This window comes from Apteryx mantelli, chromosome 2, assembly GCF_036417845.1.
Source record: "Apteryx mantelli isolate bAptMan1 chromosome 2, bAptMan1.hap1, whole genome shotgun sequence".
Lineage (NCBI taxonomy): Eukaryota > Metazoa > Chordata > Aves > Apterygiformes > Apterygidae > Apteryx > Apteryx mantelli.
Genome location: NC_089979.1, coordinates 53625451 through 53644551, shown reverse-complemented (window position 1 = coordinate 53644551; position 19101 = coordinate 53625451). Strand labels below are relative to the sequence as shown.

Below are 19101 nucleotides of genomic sequence, written 5' to 3'. Positions count from 1 at the left end.
GAAGAAGGGCTAGTAAATTCATACGCTTTATTGGCAAACTTAAGAACCAAACCTCCTACAGTTATCCTAGAGAAGACTTTTCTCTCTTGTATTAACAGGATTAGTTAATACAGGTCTAATAATACCTCACTAGTTTTTTTTAAAACATCTAATCATACTAGTTCCTCCTGAGCTTTTGTTTTCTAAGACAAAATATTGAGCTACTGGCTAAGCAGGACAGAATATTTCCCCTGATTCTAGAAGATGATCAGTTCTTTTTAGGATGCCCTGATAATTTCTGAACTCTTGAAATTCTGAAGAAAGATAGATTAAGAAAAAAGAAAAGGACAGTGCTCCAGCTTATCCTTACTGCACAATCCACAACAGTGATCACTAAATCATTTGCTTTACGCTGCAAGAAAGGGAAAGATATTTTGCTTCTTTAACCTTTATAACAAACAAATGAAGCTGAAAGTACAAACTGAAGGAAGCATCAGATCAGTTCCCTAAGGTTAGACCCCCTTTCACATTGTTCATCCTGACATGCCCTAGAATGCCAAAAATGACAGTGTTTAGCTTGAAGGAGAGAGAAAGAAAATCAATACTTCTCCATGCTTTATTAAGATATTTAGATTTTTAGATAGTATCTGTAGGTGCTAAAGAGGCTCTCAAGGCCTTGAAAAAGGTTACACTCTTTTGAAGTTTTTGGTGGACTCTTATCTTTCAAACTTCTATCTCTTCTCTTGTCTCAAGAAAATCTCCCCTCCCAACAAGCTAAAACACCTTTCTGTTCACATTAATTTTAGCATCCTTGAGCTATAAAACCTATATCATATTACAGTGCTCTTTTTAATTAGATTCTCTTATTCATGCGTAAGTTTTCTTATAGGAGAAAGTAGAGATTTCAGATTCTGTTTCAATTTCAACAAAAGATGCTTTCTCATGGACATAATTTGCTCTTCTTCATCTGTTACTGTTGACCACTACCTTCCTCAATGGGATATAAAACATAAGCAACTTTTTGTTTGTTTGTTTCACGACTCAGCGACCTTGGTTTAACATCAAAGATAATCTTCTCATGAGGGAATACAGTAGAAAAAGACAAAAATTTGGACCATCTTTGGCTTCCTTTCTATCACTTCAGATTTTTATTTTGACTTTCAAAGGATTCTTATCTTCTTGAAAGGAATAGTCAATTCTAAATGGTACATCTTTTTGGTTCCTCTTGGCTCATAGGTGGCCTGTAACTTCAAAGCTAACTCCTTTGTTATTATTACATTGAGGATAACATGAGGGAAAACATGCATGAACTAGCTCAGATCATCTTTTCGGAAAACTAAAAGCCAAAATGTGGTATTTCATTAAGGACAGAGAAGAGATTCAGTAGTTCTTCCATTTATAGACAGATATAACCAGTAATTTGGAACAAATAAGAGCTCTTTTATGATGCTTTCCAAAGAAGATGCACATGAATTTTCTTTCCAAGTGTAATAGAGGTATCTCAGATACGGTTGTTATGAAGAACTGAGTACAAAATATTTGGAAGACGACCATTAGCATATGCAATTATAAAGAAGTCTAAAATGCTGAGACTGGAAAAAAAGAGCAGAATTAGCTTGAGGATTCTTGCAGAGTAGGCAGAAATCAGTTTTACTTCTCCAAAAAAGGAGGGATGGACACCATGGCACAAGAATACAGGTAGAGATAGAGTAAACAAGCAGGGACAGTAAATTGCAGGGAAAGTGATGCAAAGTTGGGCAGTTGCACCAGCCAATGGGAAGACTTATGCTTCGCTAGCTACAGTTTCACAGAATCTCCAGTTTATCTCTTGGCCTTAGCAGCAACAGTCAGCCATGCTTTCCAGAGCACCCGATGCAAGGAATACAAGGCTTTTTTTTTTTTTTTTTGCCATGTTAGCATTCTGTTGACTCCAGAAACTGCTCATGCTGCCTATAGCAAGGGTCATCTCTGAAAGGCACGCATGAAATATTCAAAGCCAACAATGTGTCTCAACATAGGTGATGTATTTAGAACCTTGTGAGGGAAGAAAAAACACAATTGTTGTTTTACGCAAGGAGACAATCCAGCATGGCATTTCCTCTGTGGCAGGAAGATGATGGAACAACAGACAGAAAAGGGGCTTATCCAAGGTATAACTAGCTTCTTGATAGCAAATTAAGAGTGCTTCTTTGAAAGACTCTTTGATTAATGATTTCTCCAGGTTCTTCATACACATTCTGATTGCCAAATAAAGACTTGCAAGAAAGATAGAACTGCCACTGAGAAACACTGGCATGCTGATAATGAAGTAGCTCTAAAGAGGGACCACATCTAATTCATTAAATGTGATCCCTTTGAACATTTCAGTTTTATTGGCATGACTGCCACAGAACAAATTTGAGTTCCTCCAGTGACTTGGTTAAGAATCAAAGTTGGTATTTTTGATTTGTGGGTAAGGTACATAGACTAATTCAGAGAATAAAATCATTCTGAAATGAAACTTCAGAGTAACTAAAAATGAAAACATGAATCATCATTACATCTGTTGTAGCTATTCAGAGATAAAGTATTACCTGAATGTGATTTTTTTCAGTAAAGAGAAAGAAAAAGCACGAGATATCCTTGATATCCTGTTAAACTGTTTTCTATACTTCCAGTAGACAGAAGAAAAAAATTTGACAAAGAGGGCATGACAAATTTTCATCAATTACCCCCAGTTACGTGTTTAGTTCCTGATTTTCTAAAGATGCAGCCAAAATGCTACTATGTTGGTCCACAAATACAGTATAATAGGAGATAGAAAGAATGGAAGAAAATACACGAGGAGAATTATAAAAATAGTTTTTCATTGGTTTATAAAGTCTTTGAGTGACTGATTTCCACCAGAAAGTCCTTTTACTTACCAGGGAAAGTACCTCCTGCTGGAAAAGAAGCATTTTTGTCATATTTAACATTCAAGTGGACAGGTTTCTCAGGGTCAGGCAGGACATTTAATGTGATTATAGGACAATCTAATGTGCTCTTGTTGTATGAGGCTTTAAGCTGTAAGTTGTGCTCTCCCCTGAAATAAACAGAAGTGATAAAATTTGTTATAAAATATCCCTTCTAAAAAGATAGTTTTCAACAGACCTCAAAATCTGAATTATGTAAATGAAAGCATAATAAAAATATCTAAAAAGAAAATTGAGTTATCAGTAGTAAAGGAAAGACAAAATCAAAGTTTTAGGGCCAAGTTAGAAACAATATACTTTTAGTGAAGTAAAATTGATGTTTTAAGATATTCTTAAGATATTAGCTTACTAAACGTAATCAAACATTTAAGATATTCTTATGACAACAGCTTACTAAGTTTAATTTTCCTTTAACATTTTATTAGCTTGATCATGTTTCATTGTCCATCTGTAAGATACTAGCAACTGCAGCTTTAAACTGCAAAAGATAATAAGGTAGAAAGTAGGCATAGCTAAATAAAATACAATCTGAGGGGAGCATTCTGCTTTGGCAGTTTCTGAAGAGTGAATCTGAGTACAACCCAACATCTAGTAAAGTGCATTGTGAGTATTTAATGACTTCATTGCCGTCTAATAAGTCATTTTTAGAGTATTAAAAACGAGAAGTTTTTAAACAAAACTGAGAATATCATAATTAATTGCATAGAGGCTGCATTCCCCAGGCAGTTTTGATTCTATAAAAAAGTAGGATGTTACCACTGAGCACACCTGTTTGTAACCTCCAGTAATTTAGTGCTTGCTAATATTCAGCAGTCTTCTACCAAGATGTGGGCATTACCCACACACTGAGCACCATCAATAGCTTTTTAATAAATTTTCTTACAAATGCAAAATAATATTTTCAGGTCAAATCCTGCAGATATGAATGCAAATATATTAACTGTCATAAAATACTTCAAGAGTTACAAGAACTGACACTTAGCAGTAGCTTCTAAGCTACTTAAAGCCAACCTAGTCTTGTAAGAAAAGCTCTTATGAAAGCTAACCTTTATTAATTTCTTGTCAGTATTTCTCTCCTAGGCACCTGCTGGTTTAGAAAATAATTACTTATATTGAAACACTCTACACACATTCCGTTTGACCATAAGACCTGCTCTACAGCCAGAAGGTTAGCCTCCACTTTTTGGTCCCTGTCAGCCAGTAAAGAATGCTACCATCCTCAAACACAAGAAGACATTACTAAATCTAATTTGTAACAATAATATTTTGGATTTTTGGATGAAAAATTCTCTATAATTACTCAAACTATTTAGATTAATCTCTCATAAAAGCATGTTGATGAATTCCCCTCTTAAGCCTTTTCTAAAAAATGAAAAACAAAGTGTAGCTTTCAGCTTATTTTCCTAAGAAAACAAGGCTTAGGTTATTCTCTCTATTTCCAGTTGAAATTGGCCAGCTGATTCAGAGGAACACAAGTCTTAAAAGGCCAGAAAGAATGCGTGGAAAAGCTGGATTAGTACAGCTAAGGAAATGGAAATGCAGAACACAGATTAAATCCCTATGACTTTCTAAAAATTGGTAGGTGGCGGAAGAAAGAGTTCCCAATTATTTTCTTCTCTGAGGGAAAGGCAGCCTTTCTACTCTGTACACGGGTGCACTATCCACTCCAAAAAATCATCACATATACAACCCCAAACTAGCTACCGTCTGTGTTGAATCATGCCTAGCCAGCAAGACAACAAAGTAAGTAGAAGATGCAAGAAAAAAATCAAGTGTTACCAGGTGGGCCTCAGGGATGCAGGAAGTGGGTAGCAGAACTATGAACATGAGGAGGATACAGAAATAATGAATTTGAAAATTCAAATGGAACATGTGAGTGTAAGGGGAACCAGGGTGACTGAGGTGAAGAAGCAGGAGCCACAGGACACAAACCTACAGGAAATGAGCTTTACTAGTTAACCTGCTAATAAGAATGTATTTTTGGTTTTGTTTTTTGTTTTTTATTAGATTGGACATTTTACCTAACTTTTAAAAAACTGGCTAGCACCTAGAGGAGGTGGGATTTCAACACTAAAAGGTGTTCCTGTCTTAAAAGCACAGTGTCTGGTTATGGTCCCCCAAAGGCTGTACATTTTAAACACTTTAAATGGCTTAAAAATGCCTTCTACACTAGGTACAGCTTGGCAATTAAAAGCTGTGTTTTATCATGACCAAAAAAACCCCAAAATTCAGAAAATTAGAGCAGCAGCTTCTTGGAAGACCAAAGGAAGAAGCTATCAAATTTTACTTAAATAAACACTTAATTTCTTAAAGATCACTATCTGGCCTTCCACCAGCATCTAAATAATAAATGTGTGACCTTGGCCCTAGGTGAATTCCTGGTAGGTACTTTATGAAATGCGCAGCTTAAATACATCTAGCAAGCGACATTTCAGAATTCAATTGTTTTTCCATATAGTTTTCACTACTTACCTAGGTGCATGAATACTAATAACTCCCAGGTTAGCCCTACCATTTTCATCTGTTTTATGTTGCTGGCTTGAAGGAACAATCTGTCAAAAAAAATATTTTTTAATCTTTTAATGACACAGAAGTAGTAACAAGTCTTAGATTAGAATAAAATGTATACTTCCTTTGCCTGCATACTGTTGTTCCATTTGAGCAATAACTACTTTTTGTCTTTGCACTCTAAATTCGGGAAAGATACACTGTTATAAATATTATCTTAGGTTTCAGAATTTTCTCTGCCAGTTTTTGAAGAAAATCACTTTATCTGAACTAGGACAGTTTTGTTCATTAATATGTTTAAATAGTTTATTCATTTAATTGCTACTGATGCTATCACCTTGTCCACAATACAAGTTAATCTGAAAATGTTTTCAGGTTTTAACACCTTCTAAAAACTGCTTATTCCCTTTCACAGCGTTTTTTCAATCTGCCTAGAGATTCCCGGGTAGCAAAAGTTATAAGAATGATACTATTTGAATATAGACAACTAAAACATCTTCTCCTCCCCCCATCCTAGTCTTACTGCCAAAAATGTAAGACTACAAGACAACCTAGAGAAAAGTGTAATGACAAGTGATGTATAGTACCTTATAAATCAAAACTTACTGACAAATAAGAACCAATCTCTACACTGTAAAGAATGGCATTTAACAAAATTCTAATGATGAGAGAGAAACTGTCAGTGTTGTTTCAGGATAATAACACAAATGCCTTATAGATCTTCTATTTTCGCAGCACATTAACTGGGCTGGGTCCCAAGACCATTGAAGTTAATGGAAATTCTTTGACTTAAAGGAATTTTGGCTGAATCTCACTGTTAGAAAAGAACTATTACTCAGTGGTGTTCTTCAAGGTGTGATTTCTATGTGCATCCTGTTTTTGCTGCACTTACTCCCACAGCACTGAAAGCGAAAACTTATAATCAGCAGTACCAGAGTCACACTTCGCTTTACACATTAAACGGCACAGAATTTATCATTTCATTTTCTTCATCGACTACAATCTTTCAAAACTATGGATTCCTCAGCAGAGAGAGAATGCCTATCATCTCATAGAGACAGGTCACAGTGAATCTTCAAGAATACTTATACACTCTTAAAGTAAGTAGAAGCTATTCCTTCTGCAAATGTGTGTGTGTGTGCGAGCTCCACCTTAGTCCTACCGATGAAATACACTGTAAATGTATGAAAAGAACCTCAGACAGTAGCTCTAAAGTTTAGAGGACAGCAAAGGAAGCCACAGGTACATCCTGAATTCTCATGAAATTAGTTCTTCTCTAAAGATGGAAATCAACTTTTTCAACAAAGATTTCAACCAAGATTACAATGCAAATGTTTGTCATTATATGAATAGAATGGCATTAAATTGCTTTCCATTTGTTATTTCAGCACAGATTTCAGAAAAATAAGGGGTGGGTAATTTTCTTGCAGAATTATTTTCTTTAACAGAGAAAATATTTCACAAATCTCATGTCAGCCAGTTAAGTGAATGAAACCACTTTAGGAAAAAAATTTGTGAAAGCTGGTTCATAATGGATCAGCTATGAAAGCATGAATTTATCCTACAGTGTCACCACAGAAAGGCAATGGCAAAAATGTATGCTTAATGGTTCGAATGGAAGGCAGCATTGTAAAAATATTTTCTTTTTCTAGAAATAATGAGAAAATTGCCAGACATTTCATTAATTCTCCCAAAGACTGCACCCAGCTCAGAAGAGGAACTCTGTATTTGAAATTACTATACATCACAGAATAGAAAGTTTTAACTTTACAGAAACAGGAGTTGTTGCTTTGTGCATTTCCACTGTTGTGGTGCACATAAGAGGTCAGAGACTTTCTGTTCATACATATTCATTTAGTTTGGAGCTGTGGAGGAAATTGAAGTACTGGAAATGCAATCACAGAATACCAAGTATAGGAGACTTAGAGGGCAAGATGTGAAATATAGATAGCTTATCTGAGAATTCCAATTCCCAGAAACTTCTCATTTCCTTTGGAAGACTGTCCATTCAACCTGTTTGAAATGCCAAGGCTCTGGACAGCTCCCTGAAGAGGTTCTCCAAGATACTCATTACGATCTGATCCTTGCCTAGCAAATATGCAGCTGGTTGCTCTGCTATTGTATGAAACAAGTATCTCTCCAAAATGATACTGGAGTAATTGAGCTCTGAAGGAGAGCACTGTAATAGATACATTATAACAATGATCCACTTTGGCTTTGAGAATACTCTCTGCAGGAAACATCCAGCTTGGATGAGGAACAGGAAGACTTTCTAAGAGATGCTGCAGCGTCCTCCTCCCTGGAGGAAGGCTTAATATCTGAAAGACAGAGCACGCCACCAGAACATTTCTTTGATCAGACAGCACAACCATACAGTATTACCATCAAGGTTGTAAGTCCTCTCAAGATCAACATAACTAGAAGCCTAGAGGAGACACGTTTGCCATCATAAACAGAGTAACAGGCAAATTAAGAAGAATCCAAACTATGAAGTAGGCATCTGTTGCAAGAGCTTCAGAAGAGCCAGAAGAAAAATCTTCAAGATGTAAAGAAATTTCCTTAAAAAAAGTCCAGTAAAAATAAGTAATAGGAGCAGTATAGTTAAACTGGGAAAAAACTGAGACAGTGGCATAGTTCTTGACTCATGAACAAAAGAAAGTTCTTGGATGCTGCGTATTTTAAGACCAACTGAGGGATGCAAATGCCCGGCAAGCAGGAGTAAAGACAGACCAAGGCCAGCCCAGCATTAAAGATCTCATATCCAGAGGTGGATGAATATACACTATATTGATAATACACACGTAGGCAAGTACTCACTGGGGGAAGTGATGTCTTAAATATTTCAACAGTTGCCAAGGTATATCTGATATATTTGTCTCCCTATACCAGATAGGCATAATGACCACAAATGGATAAAGACATAACTGACAGCCATAACTAAGACATGAATATTAAGAGTAGGCAAGTAGGCAAAAACTGAAAACTCTCACAGAATTGTTGTGATACTGCTCATTCTGCTGATTTGGGAAAGACATAGCCTGAAAGCTTCTGCTCCGAATGCCTGCTTCTGCAAGGATAATCCTTCCTAAACATCCCTAAATTTGGAAGACACCAACAAATTGCTGTTCAATTCAATATAACAGTCTCTGCAAAGACACTTAGGAATGTTCATATTCAATCCCCCAGTAACAAGAATGAAGATTTTAATAACAGAAGTATCTGTCGAACTACTTTCTTAGTATAGACCAGTGTGCAGACCACCTGTCACTCATAACAGACTCATGGAAAGGATAGTAACTGCTTAAATCTGGGTTAAATATTGCATCCTCATTGTTTCTATTTGTTTTATATTGCTAATGCTCTTCACAGAGATAACCAAGTACAGATCAAAACTACATTATTTTACATGCAGACCAAAAGCCATATGTTCAGGAACCACAATCAAAGAACCACCGGACAAAAATGATGCATGATACAGTTGCCACTTAGAAGCATATCTTTACTGTTATTCAGCAAATTAATACAGGTAAAGGGCAGGGGGGAGGGATTACAAAGAAGTTTCAGAAAATCTGAAATGTATACAAATTACACTTGGATACTGTACTATAAGAACTTCATGTTTTTGATAGTGATAATAAAAGGGAGCGGAGGAATCTGTCATGGGAACTATTTTCATTATTCATCGAAATTACTATAATAAGAGATTAATTATTCTGTCATATCTTTACAATACTCTTCATTTTTCCAAAAATGTCTCAAGAATGAAGACGACAATGTAGACATGACAACACAAATTTATGCTTTGATAAACAGAGGTTCATATAATAAGACCTATGCTTACCTTTAAGTTGATAGCCTTTATAAGACTGATTTTGACATTAGGTTCAGGAGATGGATTTCCCCACTGATCACACAGTTGAACTACAAGGGGCTTCTGCAGTTCTCTACCATTAATCACTGCAACAGGCTGGAAGAGATAAAAATACACTATTGCATTGTATTCTAGGTGTATCAGACATTCATAGCAGCTGGTTAGGAATCCCCAGAGTGATAGAATCTGCCTTTTCCCTACTATTTGTCTTCCATAATAGGTAGACTATGAAAGAATTGTAAAACTCCAGGAAGATATTTCCATAGTTCTGTCATTCTCTTGACATTATAAAATGCAATGCTTCAATTTAATTTCATGTCTTACTTGTGCTGACGTGACTAAATGTAAGGACATGCTTCTCAAGAAGCTTCTCAAAGACAGCTTCCTTGTTACAGAAAGAGCAAAATGTCTAAGACTTTTAGTCTTCTGATATACCTAGACAATTTTATAGAGATTGAAAGTATTCATGACACTCCTTGAACCTTGTTTCACTTTTCCTTTAATAGCTTCCTTCTCCATTTTCCAACACTCCCATCTTTATTCCTGTTTTCTACTCAGAGAACCAAACCTATCTTTTACCTGCTTCCACTCTCCTATTTTACTTTTTGCTGTGACTTCTGTATGATCACTTGAACAACCAATGTAAACATTGAAAAATAAAACCACTGCGAATAACTAGATGATACCAAAACCCTCCATCCTTTACATTTGACATAAGTGGTGTATCCCTTCACCATTTTCTGATTGGAACCACATTTTCAATTCTAAGTAAGGTTGGGGTTGTCTTTCCACATTGTTAGCATCAAAAATAAAACCCCAAATAAGGGAGAGGTGAACTGTCAACTATTTCTACCATTAAAGACAGTATTTTGGCAAACAGCAGTGGAAGGTGGGTGTTAGGATTCAGCCCACAGTAAAACTGCTCCATTAAGGAAAAGAAAAAGGCATCATCTTGTAGAAAGGGGACTGGGGCAGAATAAACTGTGTAAAAGTTTAAGCAGTAGATATATTATATACTTAAGTATTATAAAGTAGTACAGTGTTGTAAACAGACACTTAAGAGTTAGATTACCCTAACAGAAAATTACTTTTAAAAGCCAGTGTAGTTAGTTATCTATTACACAAAAAAGGTTTCACATATACAGTCTCATTTAAAACATGCCTACATGATCAGACAGGTTGCAAAATACTTACTTAATTTTGCTTATGCTATGCTGTCCTGTATAAAATAAAAAATGTCTCCAGAGCTATCATAGTCTGGCAATTTTCAGAAGCACTATATTAAGAAACCAGTGTTTTAATTTTTGCATACAGTACTCTGAAAAGCTCTGGAAATAAAAGACCTGCTGACTAGCCAACCCTTTGTTTTTTCCAAACAATAACTTTTGGACTTACCTTTTCTAACTCTGGCCAATCCACAAGTTGCAATTTAGCAGGGGATCCTGCAATTAAATTTACTCTGAGAAAATCGGAAAATTCACGCCAAGCAAAGCACAATTCTTTGCTTCCAGGTAAACCCGGTTTAAACCGAATACCTTTGACTCTCATTGTTAGTGTACTTTCCTATTGAGAAATAAAAACAGGATTCTATCAAGAACAAAAAAGGGAAGTGTAATTTATTCATTTTTTCAATACAGTATTTTTATTATTTATGCATACTGGAATCTATTTGCTATTTTTACTGTGAGACAGTGAACTAAAAAATAAACTACAATTTTTAGTCCTTTTTCTAATTTGAAAGGACTTCTTGTGCAAGAAGTGATCAATTTCAAAGTTACACATTTCTCAGAAATCTATTTTTCATCATATAGGAAATTTTACTTATTTAAATGCAGCATCATATTTTAAAACGTACAGACCACATTTTAAATTAAATTAAACTAATGCAGACAATAACATCTATAACTCCCCATGCTGCTTCAAAACATCATAAAATCAACTACACCACCGTAAATAAGAACAGAACATTTAAAAAGCAGCTAGAATAAAACATAGAGAAGAACGGAGGTAAAACAAAGCAAGCCTGGCTAAAGTGTGACATATAAAGTGAGCCTGCACCCATACTGTATAGCTGCAGCAGTGATAAAGTTTTTAACAGATACTGTTGTATACCTTAGAACAGGATCACATGATTTTAATGCTTTAAAATTCTACTTCTCATAGCTTACCAACTAGTGTTTAATTAGACTATCTTTCAACGGGTTTGGTTCAATTCTGTGTGAAAATTAAGACAATTAAGGCCATAAAGAAATAAACTATATGACATCTTAGAAATAATTATGAAATACCTGCCAAGTTATTTTCAAATTTGATTTATCAAGTCCAGGCCCAGAAACTCCCAGAGAATTCACACAAGAGGATGTCACTGTCTGAACCTGGTTTCCATACTGATCTGTAATCATGACATCTGTTTAAAAAGAAGTTGATTATTAAAACGATTAGTAAGATGAATATCCTATTAGCTGCTTTAATGAAACATTACACAAGATACAGAATATAAATGTACACAACATACACACAATATGGAGAAAATTTACATGATCAGGGAATCATAAAAAGTACATGTATATAGTCATATCACACAAAACTTTGTGCTTCCACTTTGTGAATAAAAAGACTTTTTCTTGCTACAAAGAGGCTGTTTCACAACCTCTTAGATACAGTCTGTCCTATGCGCCTTTCTTCACTCAACACACAAGCCTTTTATGCCCCAAAATATCTAAGTATTTCTAATTTCTAGAAGTCACCTAAATATCTCATGCTTATTAGAAGTAATTGACACATTCAGAGTAGGAAAAACATTGCACGCTACCCGAAGAAGAAAAAATATGTAATTTTTCACCAACAGGCATAAATACCAAAACAAAAAAAAATTGCCAATACTGAAACATTTTTATTCTCACAGTGCCTGGAAAAGTCTAATAGTCAATGTTCGACTTCATTGACCACATGTCCAAACAGCAACCATATACAGAAACCAAGGGAGAATGAGAAGACTGATCCCTACCATGACGACTTCTTACGTTGAAGCCTTAACTTAAAAATGTATCACTTGGAAGATCAAGCTCTTGAAATTATCTGAATGCTCTTCTGACCTTTAAGGTTTCAGAATGCCCAACCTTAACAAAATCTTGTTAACAATTTGAACTCCAGTGGGAGAAATGTCCCAATATACAAATTTAGAGGCGGATCATACTAGGGAGTTAACTAAAGAACCATAAAATGATGATTACAGAAGTCTGATGATCATTCCATGAGTGGGAATGTAAATTCTTTTTATTTTATAAAAGCAGAAGATAATTCACTCTTGATGACATTGGTATACATAACAGTCTAACAAAGTGCAGAGAAACAGAAACATATCTTGCAACAAAGCGAAGGATATGCAAATACTCACCAATTTCACTTTTTAGCTCTTCACCCATCTGCAATGTGTTTGGTCCCTTCAATTTACATTTAATGTGTTTGGGTTCATCAGGAAGTGGTCTAAGTTAACATACGAAAATTGATTTATAAACATTTTCATGAAGCTAATCACTTAAAACACATTAGCAGATATAACAAAGCATGCAGTAGTTATCATTCATTTGCAACTGAAATTTTTCATAATTTTATCCTTGCATATATTTAGAGGATCAAGTCTCATGTGCATACATGTTACCTAGTAGCCTTCACCTCAGTCTTAGCAGGTGGAGCTTATCAGAGACTGCTTGCATAATGAAACACAGTGGTGTTATGGGACTTTATCATTTTTTCTCTAATAACTTGCTACCAATATTTAACACAGATCAGAGTCATAGACAGATAACAAAGCAGAATTCAGGTCTGTACTGTTTTAAATCTTGAAAAACATCTCCAACACCTTTAAGCCAAGGTAACATACTATTGTCTACATATTAAAATGTATATTTTAATGTAAAAATGATTATAATAACATTAATCCTGATACACATGTACGGAGGTATCATAGTCTTGTTAAGAAAAACATTTGCCAAATTCTTAAGAATCTAATTATAGCTAATATAGATTAAAAATTTAGTGTCCCCTCTCCAAAACAAAACAAAGCATTATAGAAATAATAAACAAATGTAAAAAAAAAAATCAATTTCCATTTCCCCTTTTGCTACAATAAAGCAGAAGTGATCAGCCTAAATTATCCCTAACACTAGTCTCTCCAAAATATTTTTCAGGGTGCTTTTAAACCATCTCAGCCTTTTCTTCTGTTTACTTGATGAAAGTTAACATCCTCTGTGTCCTGGCTGCCTTAGATCTAAGAGTTAATTGAGATCTAAGAGTTATCTGGCACAATATTTTTGACTCCTTTAGTGTGTTCAAGGTTAAGAATTATGTTGATAACTTTAACAACCACGTGAGAATGACCTCCCAGTTAATTTTTATGGCAACTATAGCAGAATAACCTCTAAAAAGGAGTTCCCTAGTCTGAGACTCCTTTTTATTGATTAAAAAAACCCTATAAAACAGTCAATAATAAATCCCCTATTCTACTTCCTATCAGATACAGACTTCTGCATTTGGCTAGAAAAATCCTATCTTTAGCTACAAAGCAATATCCCTTGAAAGCTGTAACAATTTGCTTTATATTTATAGTATTATTTCTCTTTAGTAATCAGTGACCTGACTCCTCAATAAGACTGGTAATCCTATAAGCTTAAAGGTTTATGAAAAGTTTTCAAAGATGGCAGTATTCTTCAGTTTATGCACATTTACAAATGTAATTATAGGGCTAGATACAAAACATATCATGATGGGAGTTCTTCACATACATAATGTTCTCATCTCTAATCACATTTTGCCTTTAAAGAAAAAACAAACCAACCCTCCCTACATACTCCTGGCTCTTTTGCCAACTGACTTCATTATTTCAGCTTTTGTAGAAAGATTTTTTTTTCCCCAAAGCACAATTCTACAATCCTTTGCTAACAATATCTTTCACAAAGTGTGTTTCAAATGGACAAACCTGACAGTAAATGCACTCTCCAAAGACACGTGATCATCAAGATAAGTAATAAGACAGTAACGTACATCTTTTACTGATGTTGGTACTTTCACATCAGGTAATAAACCCTGAATCAAATTGTCTCTGTTAATTTTGGGTGTCCAGTTAACCTAAAATAAAAATTTCTTAAATTAATCAAATGCTAAAATTATTAATCACTAGCTACACAACACATCTACGGTCATTCAAAACATGCCGAAGCATAATACAATAGAAGCTTTCAATGAAAGCCTGAGCTTTTTCCAACAGTAACCAACGATAATTGCCCAAATACAGAAACTTACTCTAAACAAACCCAAAACACACACTGAGTTTCCCTCACTGCATCTTTATGCATTAGCAAAGATCTAATAGAGAAAAATATTAGAAGAAAAAATGTATCATATTTGGTGGAGCTCTGCCTTGGTATCAGGCTCCACATCTGCACATAGACAGAGTGATAAGACAGATAATGAAATCTTCATGAAGGAACACACCTGTTCAAGGTTTCTAAATGTTGGGAAAGTCCCATATCTGAAGAATCATAACTACGTAGGAATTACTTTATTGTATTTAGAAGAGCTGGAAATTGCTAAACCTGCTTTTCATTATATTGCCCTGAGGCATTTTTTAACATTTTATTAAACGCCCTTATCTCATTAGGGACACAATTTTAATAAATTGATCTTTTAAAATTTTTAAGCAGAGGGTAATGTTCACATGTTTATTTGTACAGTCTTGAGGAACATCATTTGCAATGGTACTGTGATGTCTACAGATTTTAGAGAATCAACCTTTTGCTAGAAACACATTGCACCCTCCACCTCCAATATTATACTATTGTTTATTTAGAAATACTTGCCTTAATTTTTTCTGCCACAGCTGGAGTTATGTGTATCTCCCTTTCTCCTTCATCGTACATCTGAAATATAAGGTTGTGCATGACATCTCCAGCAACCCAATTAATTTCATCCTGATGTTTAATCTGAATAGCTTTTTGTCCATCCATACTTAAGACCTGCAATCTTGCAACATGACTGCTAGGAAGAAGTTTAATAATCTTTTCCACTGGTAGCACATCTTTACAACTCTATGCATGGGGAAACAAAAAGAAGACATAATTAAGACATTAAATATACACATATATCTCAAGTAGGTGAAGCCTATACTCCTCCATCCAATAGTCTACTGTGATCTATGGTATTACTCTGGATTATCGGGTGTGACCAGGTGTCCAAGTATAAAGTTGGAGTCTGACCTGTCAAAAGTAAATCCAAAGGATAAGCCAGAATGCTTGCAATTTTTTAAAGGATGCTGGAATTGAAGCTAGCTATAGTTTTTGGAGAACATGTTGCCATGCCTATTCTGGCTCTACATGTTTATGAAAGGAAGCAAGTTGTCAGAAGGATGCAGGGAGGAAAAAAAAAAGAATGTAAATTCCCAGAAACACTTAAGGAATTTCAGAAACACAGGGTGATGGGTAAAGAAAAGATGGAAAGTTGCCTTTTTATGGTTTCCTAAAGAGGAACAGGGCAGCCAGCTGATTCTCAGGCTGATTATACCTAAAACATTGATTTATTAACATACTTCATAAAAGACTTTGGTTCACTAACAAGACGGTATACTAAACTGTGTTTCCAATTTTTCATTCATCCAAACATCCCGATCAGTACTTACAAGTATTTCAATCCTTGCTTTGAGCATCTGGTCTTTCTTTATATTCTGCACATGTATAACTGGACCAGTTAAAATGTTTGTTCCTGCATTACTGCAGTCCACAGCATACACAGGAAGGTTTGAAGCACCTAAAAACTATTTAAAATGTAAAATTAAACTTCAAATTTTTTGAAGACTACTAGGATTTTTCCAGAAATAATTATTTATGCAACTCCAAAGATATATAGGATTATTTACAGATAAATTTGAAAGAATTCTGTTTTCAAGAAGCCTGCAATATCAACACCTGCTTTTTCAGGTGATAAGAGATGTTAATACATACACACTAGTCTCTTCTCCCATTTTGGCAATGAGTTTAATCAAGCTGTTAAAATAAACCTTTTTATCAATTTTCTAAAATACACACATTAAAACAGAAATTAAATATAAAGTTCAACATGTCCTAACACTCCTGCAGACACAGTCTACAGGAAGAAAAGGTACTCAAATAGATAACTTGTAAATGGAATGCAGATACTGTTTGCACTGGGAAAACCTTTTCTGATTGTGTATCTATCCTTGCTGGAAGACTGATTTTGCTATAATCAGAAAATACACTTTGTATGAATAAAACCATGTCCAAAAGGGCAAAAGGCTTGCTTCTAAAAGCCACGGTAACATATGCATTCCCTTCTGAGCTTAGCTGAGTACTTACAATAGTCTTTATTCATTTTTAGGCATTAAACCTGCATTTCATTTTTAGGGAACTTTAAAGCATGTTGCCTGAATTTTTTTTCTGAACAAATTTTAGTATTGCATATAAAAATACAATCTAAAATATCTTAGAATTGTAGCTAAATATTTTCTCTTCATTTTCTCTTCTATTTCTAAGGCGAGGTTCTTATAATTCTGATGCTGAATGACTCATAGTAGATTAGGCAAGGGAGTCACAGTTATAGCTGTCAAACCTCAGAATCTTAAAAGCACTAATAAAGATAACAAATTCTGTCTAAATGTCAAAATAGTCTCTTTCCCCAGCCCTTTTAAAACCAAATATCAAAATCCCTGTAACACATAACATAATGCAGTTTACCTTACAATGAACTATCAACTTTGGCTGTGCTGTTATATTTCCTGATTCATCCAATACTTCAACCTGGAAGGGGAAAGCTGTGCCATTTTCAATCTTTAGAATTTCAGAATCTGGCTTTACTTTCAATTGACGAGGAGGACCTGTGAAAATGGACAATTACAGAACTGTGGTTATATTTTAGATAACTTATAAGATAGTGGATTTCAGTTTTTGTTTTCCTGAAAAGTGAATTTGAAATGCCAAGTTACCAAGTGTGGTAACGAACAACTTGGCACAATTCAGGGGTATTGGTTTATGCTCAGAAGTTCTAGACACATTCTGTCCCTCGATATATATATCACCTGCTACTCTTTTGAATGAATTCAGTACAGAATAGTTAGACAAATATGATGAATTTCATCAGGTACAGGATGTAAAAACATGATATAATGCTATCTACATATTACACAGAAGCAGTTACATCATGAATAAATTTGAAGTTTTCTCCTGACATATAAAAAACAAAGATATTAATGTTCACATATGTTATCAATCATAATGTGCAGCATCACAGTTAAAACTTGCATGCAAAGAAAAGCAAAAGCTAATTTTGATTGTATTATACAGATAGTAAAGTGAAAGCTATTAAAATAAACCTACTCTCTGTAATGTATAATTATTAATTTTAAAAAAGTTAGCAGGAAGTCAGAGACTACTATCAGAAGACAGACGTTTTGAAGAAACAACAACAAAAAAGGCCATTTTCTAGAAACAACCTTTACGCATCATTCATTTAAAACTTCCATTTCAACCTTATTGCTTGAAGAACAGGAATGACTGAAACAGCTTTTATTCACTCCTTCCTTGAAAAACAACTTTAAAAGCCAAGAATAAGCTCAATGAGAAGAAAGAGGTCCTGAAGCCTCTCTAGACTACCAAAATCCAAAGATTCTAATATCTAATAAGGATGAAGATGCCTTCAGTCCAAGGTAAGAATTAAGCAATCAATACGCAGTAAAATCTGTCTGAAGTCAGACTGTTTCACCTTGTTTTCTAAACATAGCTTAACCCCCCCCAAAACGTAAAGAATAACAGAACAAATTGTGAACTCCTTTGTTAAAGCCTAGAAGTACACAAATTCACCCCCAAATGAGACAGGAAAGCCTAAAGTTGGGAAGGTTTAGTAATCTGAAAGGCAAAATCTAAGAGTTTTCCCTTCACACTATACCATATCTACCAAATCCAGAAAACCGCAGATAATGAGGGATAATAAGAATTAGCATCTTTTCCTGAAGGGCCTGAAGGGTGATTAGAAGTGAAATTGTTTGAGGTGTTAAACATATAAGGAACTCCTCAATATCAAGACATCCACAAAACATAAAATTCTGGTAAGGATAGTGTGCCTACAGACTCCTGTATTCCTCTCTTGCATTATGCAACATAATGACAAATTCAACATGTAATGCTTTAAATTTCAGACATCGCTCTAACTGCCAAAGCATGCCCTTTTTGTTCAGGTAAAAAATTGAATAAGAACTTGTTGATTCACAAGATGTCTTCTACAAGGACAGCAGGTTAACACAGTTTAGTAGAGGTTAATGGACCAAAAAGCTTCAGAAAATTCAGATGATAAAAGGATCATTCATTTCATGGTACTGGGCTGAAGAACATTCAAAGCCATCAAAAAAATGAAGTAAAAAATTTATCTCAATGAACAGACCATTTCCAGCTGCTAGAATAATGGACAAGACTAGACTGTTCGAGCTGATATTATTCCTGCAAAGAGTGATGTGTCCTCAGCTTTATTTAGTTTCAGTCACCACTTGGATGAGTTGGAATATCCCTTCTTCTGCCTCAATAAATATTTTATTTTTTTTGGAGAAGAAACACTTATTAATAGGGTCAGAAAAAAGTTCAACAGAAAATCACAAAATATTTTTAAGATACTTACCAGGCTGCAATCTTATTTTACAAATTTGTGTGTCTTCTTTCAAACCAGGAAGAGTAACCTTCAGATTAAAGTTCTAATAAAAAGAATATTTTAAATATTAACCTTAAACAAAAGTAG

At 34.7% G+C, this 19101-nt stretch overlaps 1 protein-coding gene across 5 annotated transcripts in view; it reads right to left on the bottom strand.

Annotated features, from left to right (window-relative positions):
• The window catches only part of SMCHD1 (structural maintenance of chromosomes flexible hinge domain containing 1), an 88948-nt gene that overhangs the window by 25096 nt on the left and 44751 nt on the right, over positions 1-19101 (bottom strand). For 4 of the 5 annotated variants that reach the window (XM_067290673.1, XM_067290676.1, XM_067290675.1 and 1 more), the window contains 11 exons: positions 18985-19057; positions 17055-17194; positions 15983-16117; positions 15168-15395; positions 14288-14436; positions 12707-12795; positions 11598-11716; positions 10705-10872; positions 9280-9405; positions 5403-5482; positions 2883-3040 (listed from right to left, as the gene is read on the bottom strand). In XM_067290673.1, coding sequence (XP_067146774.1) covers positions 2883-3040; positions 5403-5482; positions 9280-9405; positions 10705-10872; positions 11598-11716; positions 12707-12795; positions 14288-14436; positions 15168-15395; positions 15983-16117; positions 17055-17194; positions 18985-19057 — 1465 coding nt within the window. The remainder of the gene's footprint in view (positions 1-2882; positions 3041-5402; positions 5483-9279; positions 9406-10704; positions 10873-11597; positions 11717-12706; positions 12796-14287; positions 14437-15167; positions 15396-15982; positions 16118-17054; positions 17195-18984; positions 19058-19101) is intronic. The other variant, XM_067290674.1, reaches the window with a different exon arrangement.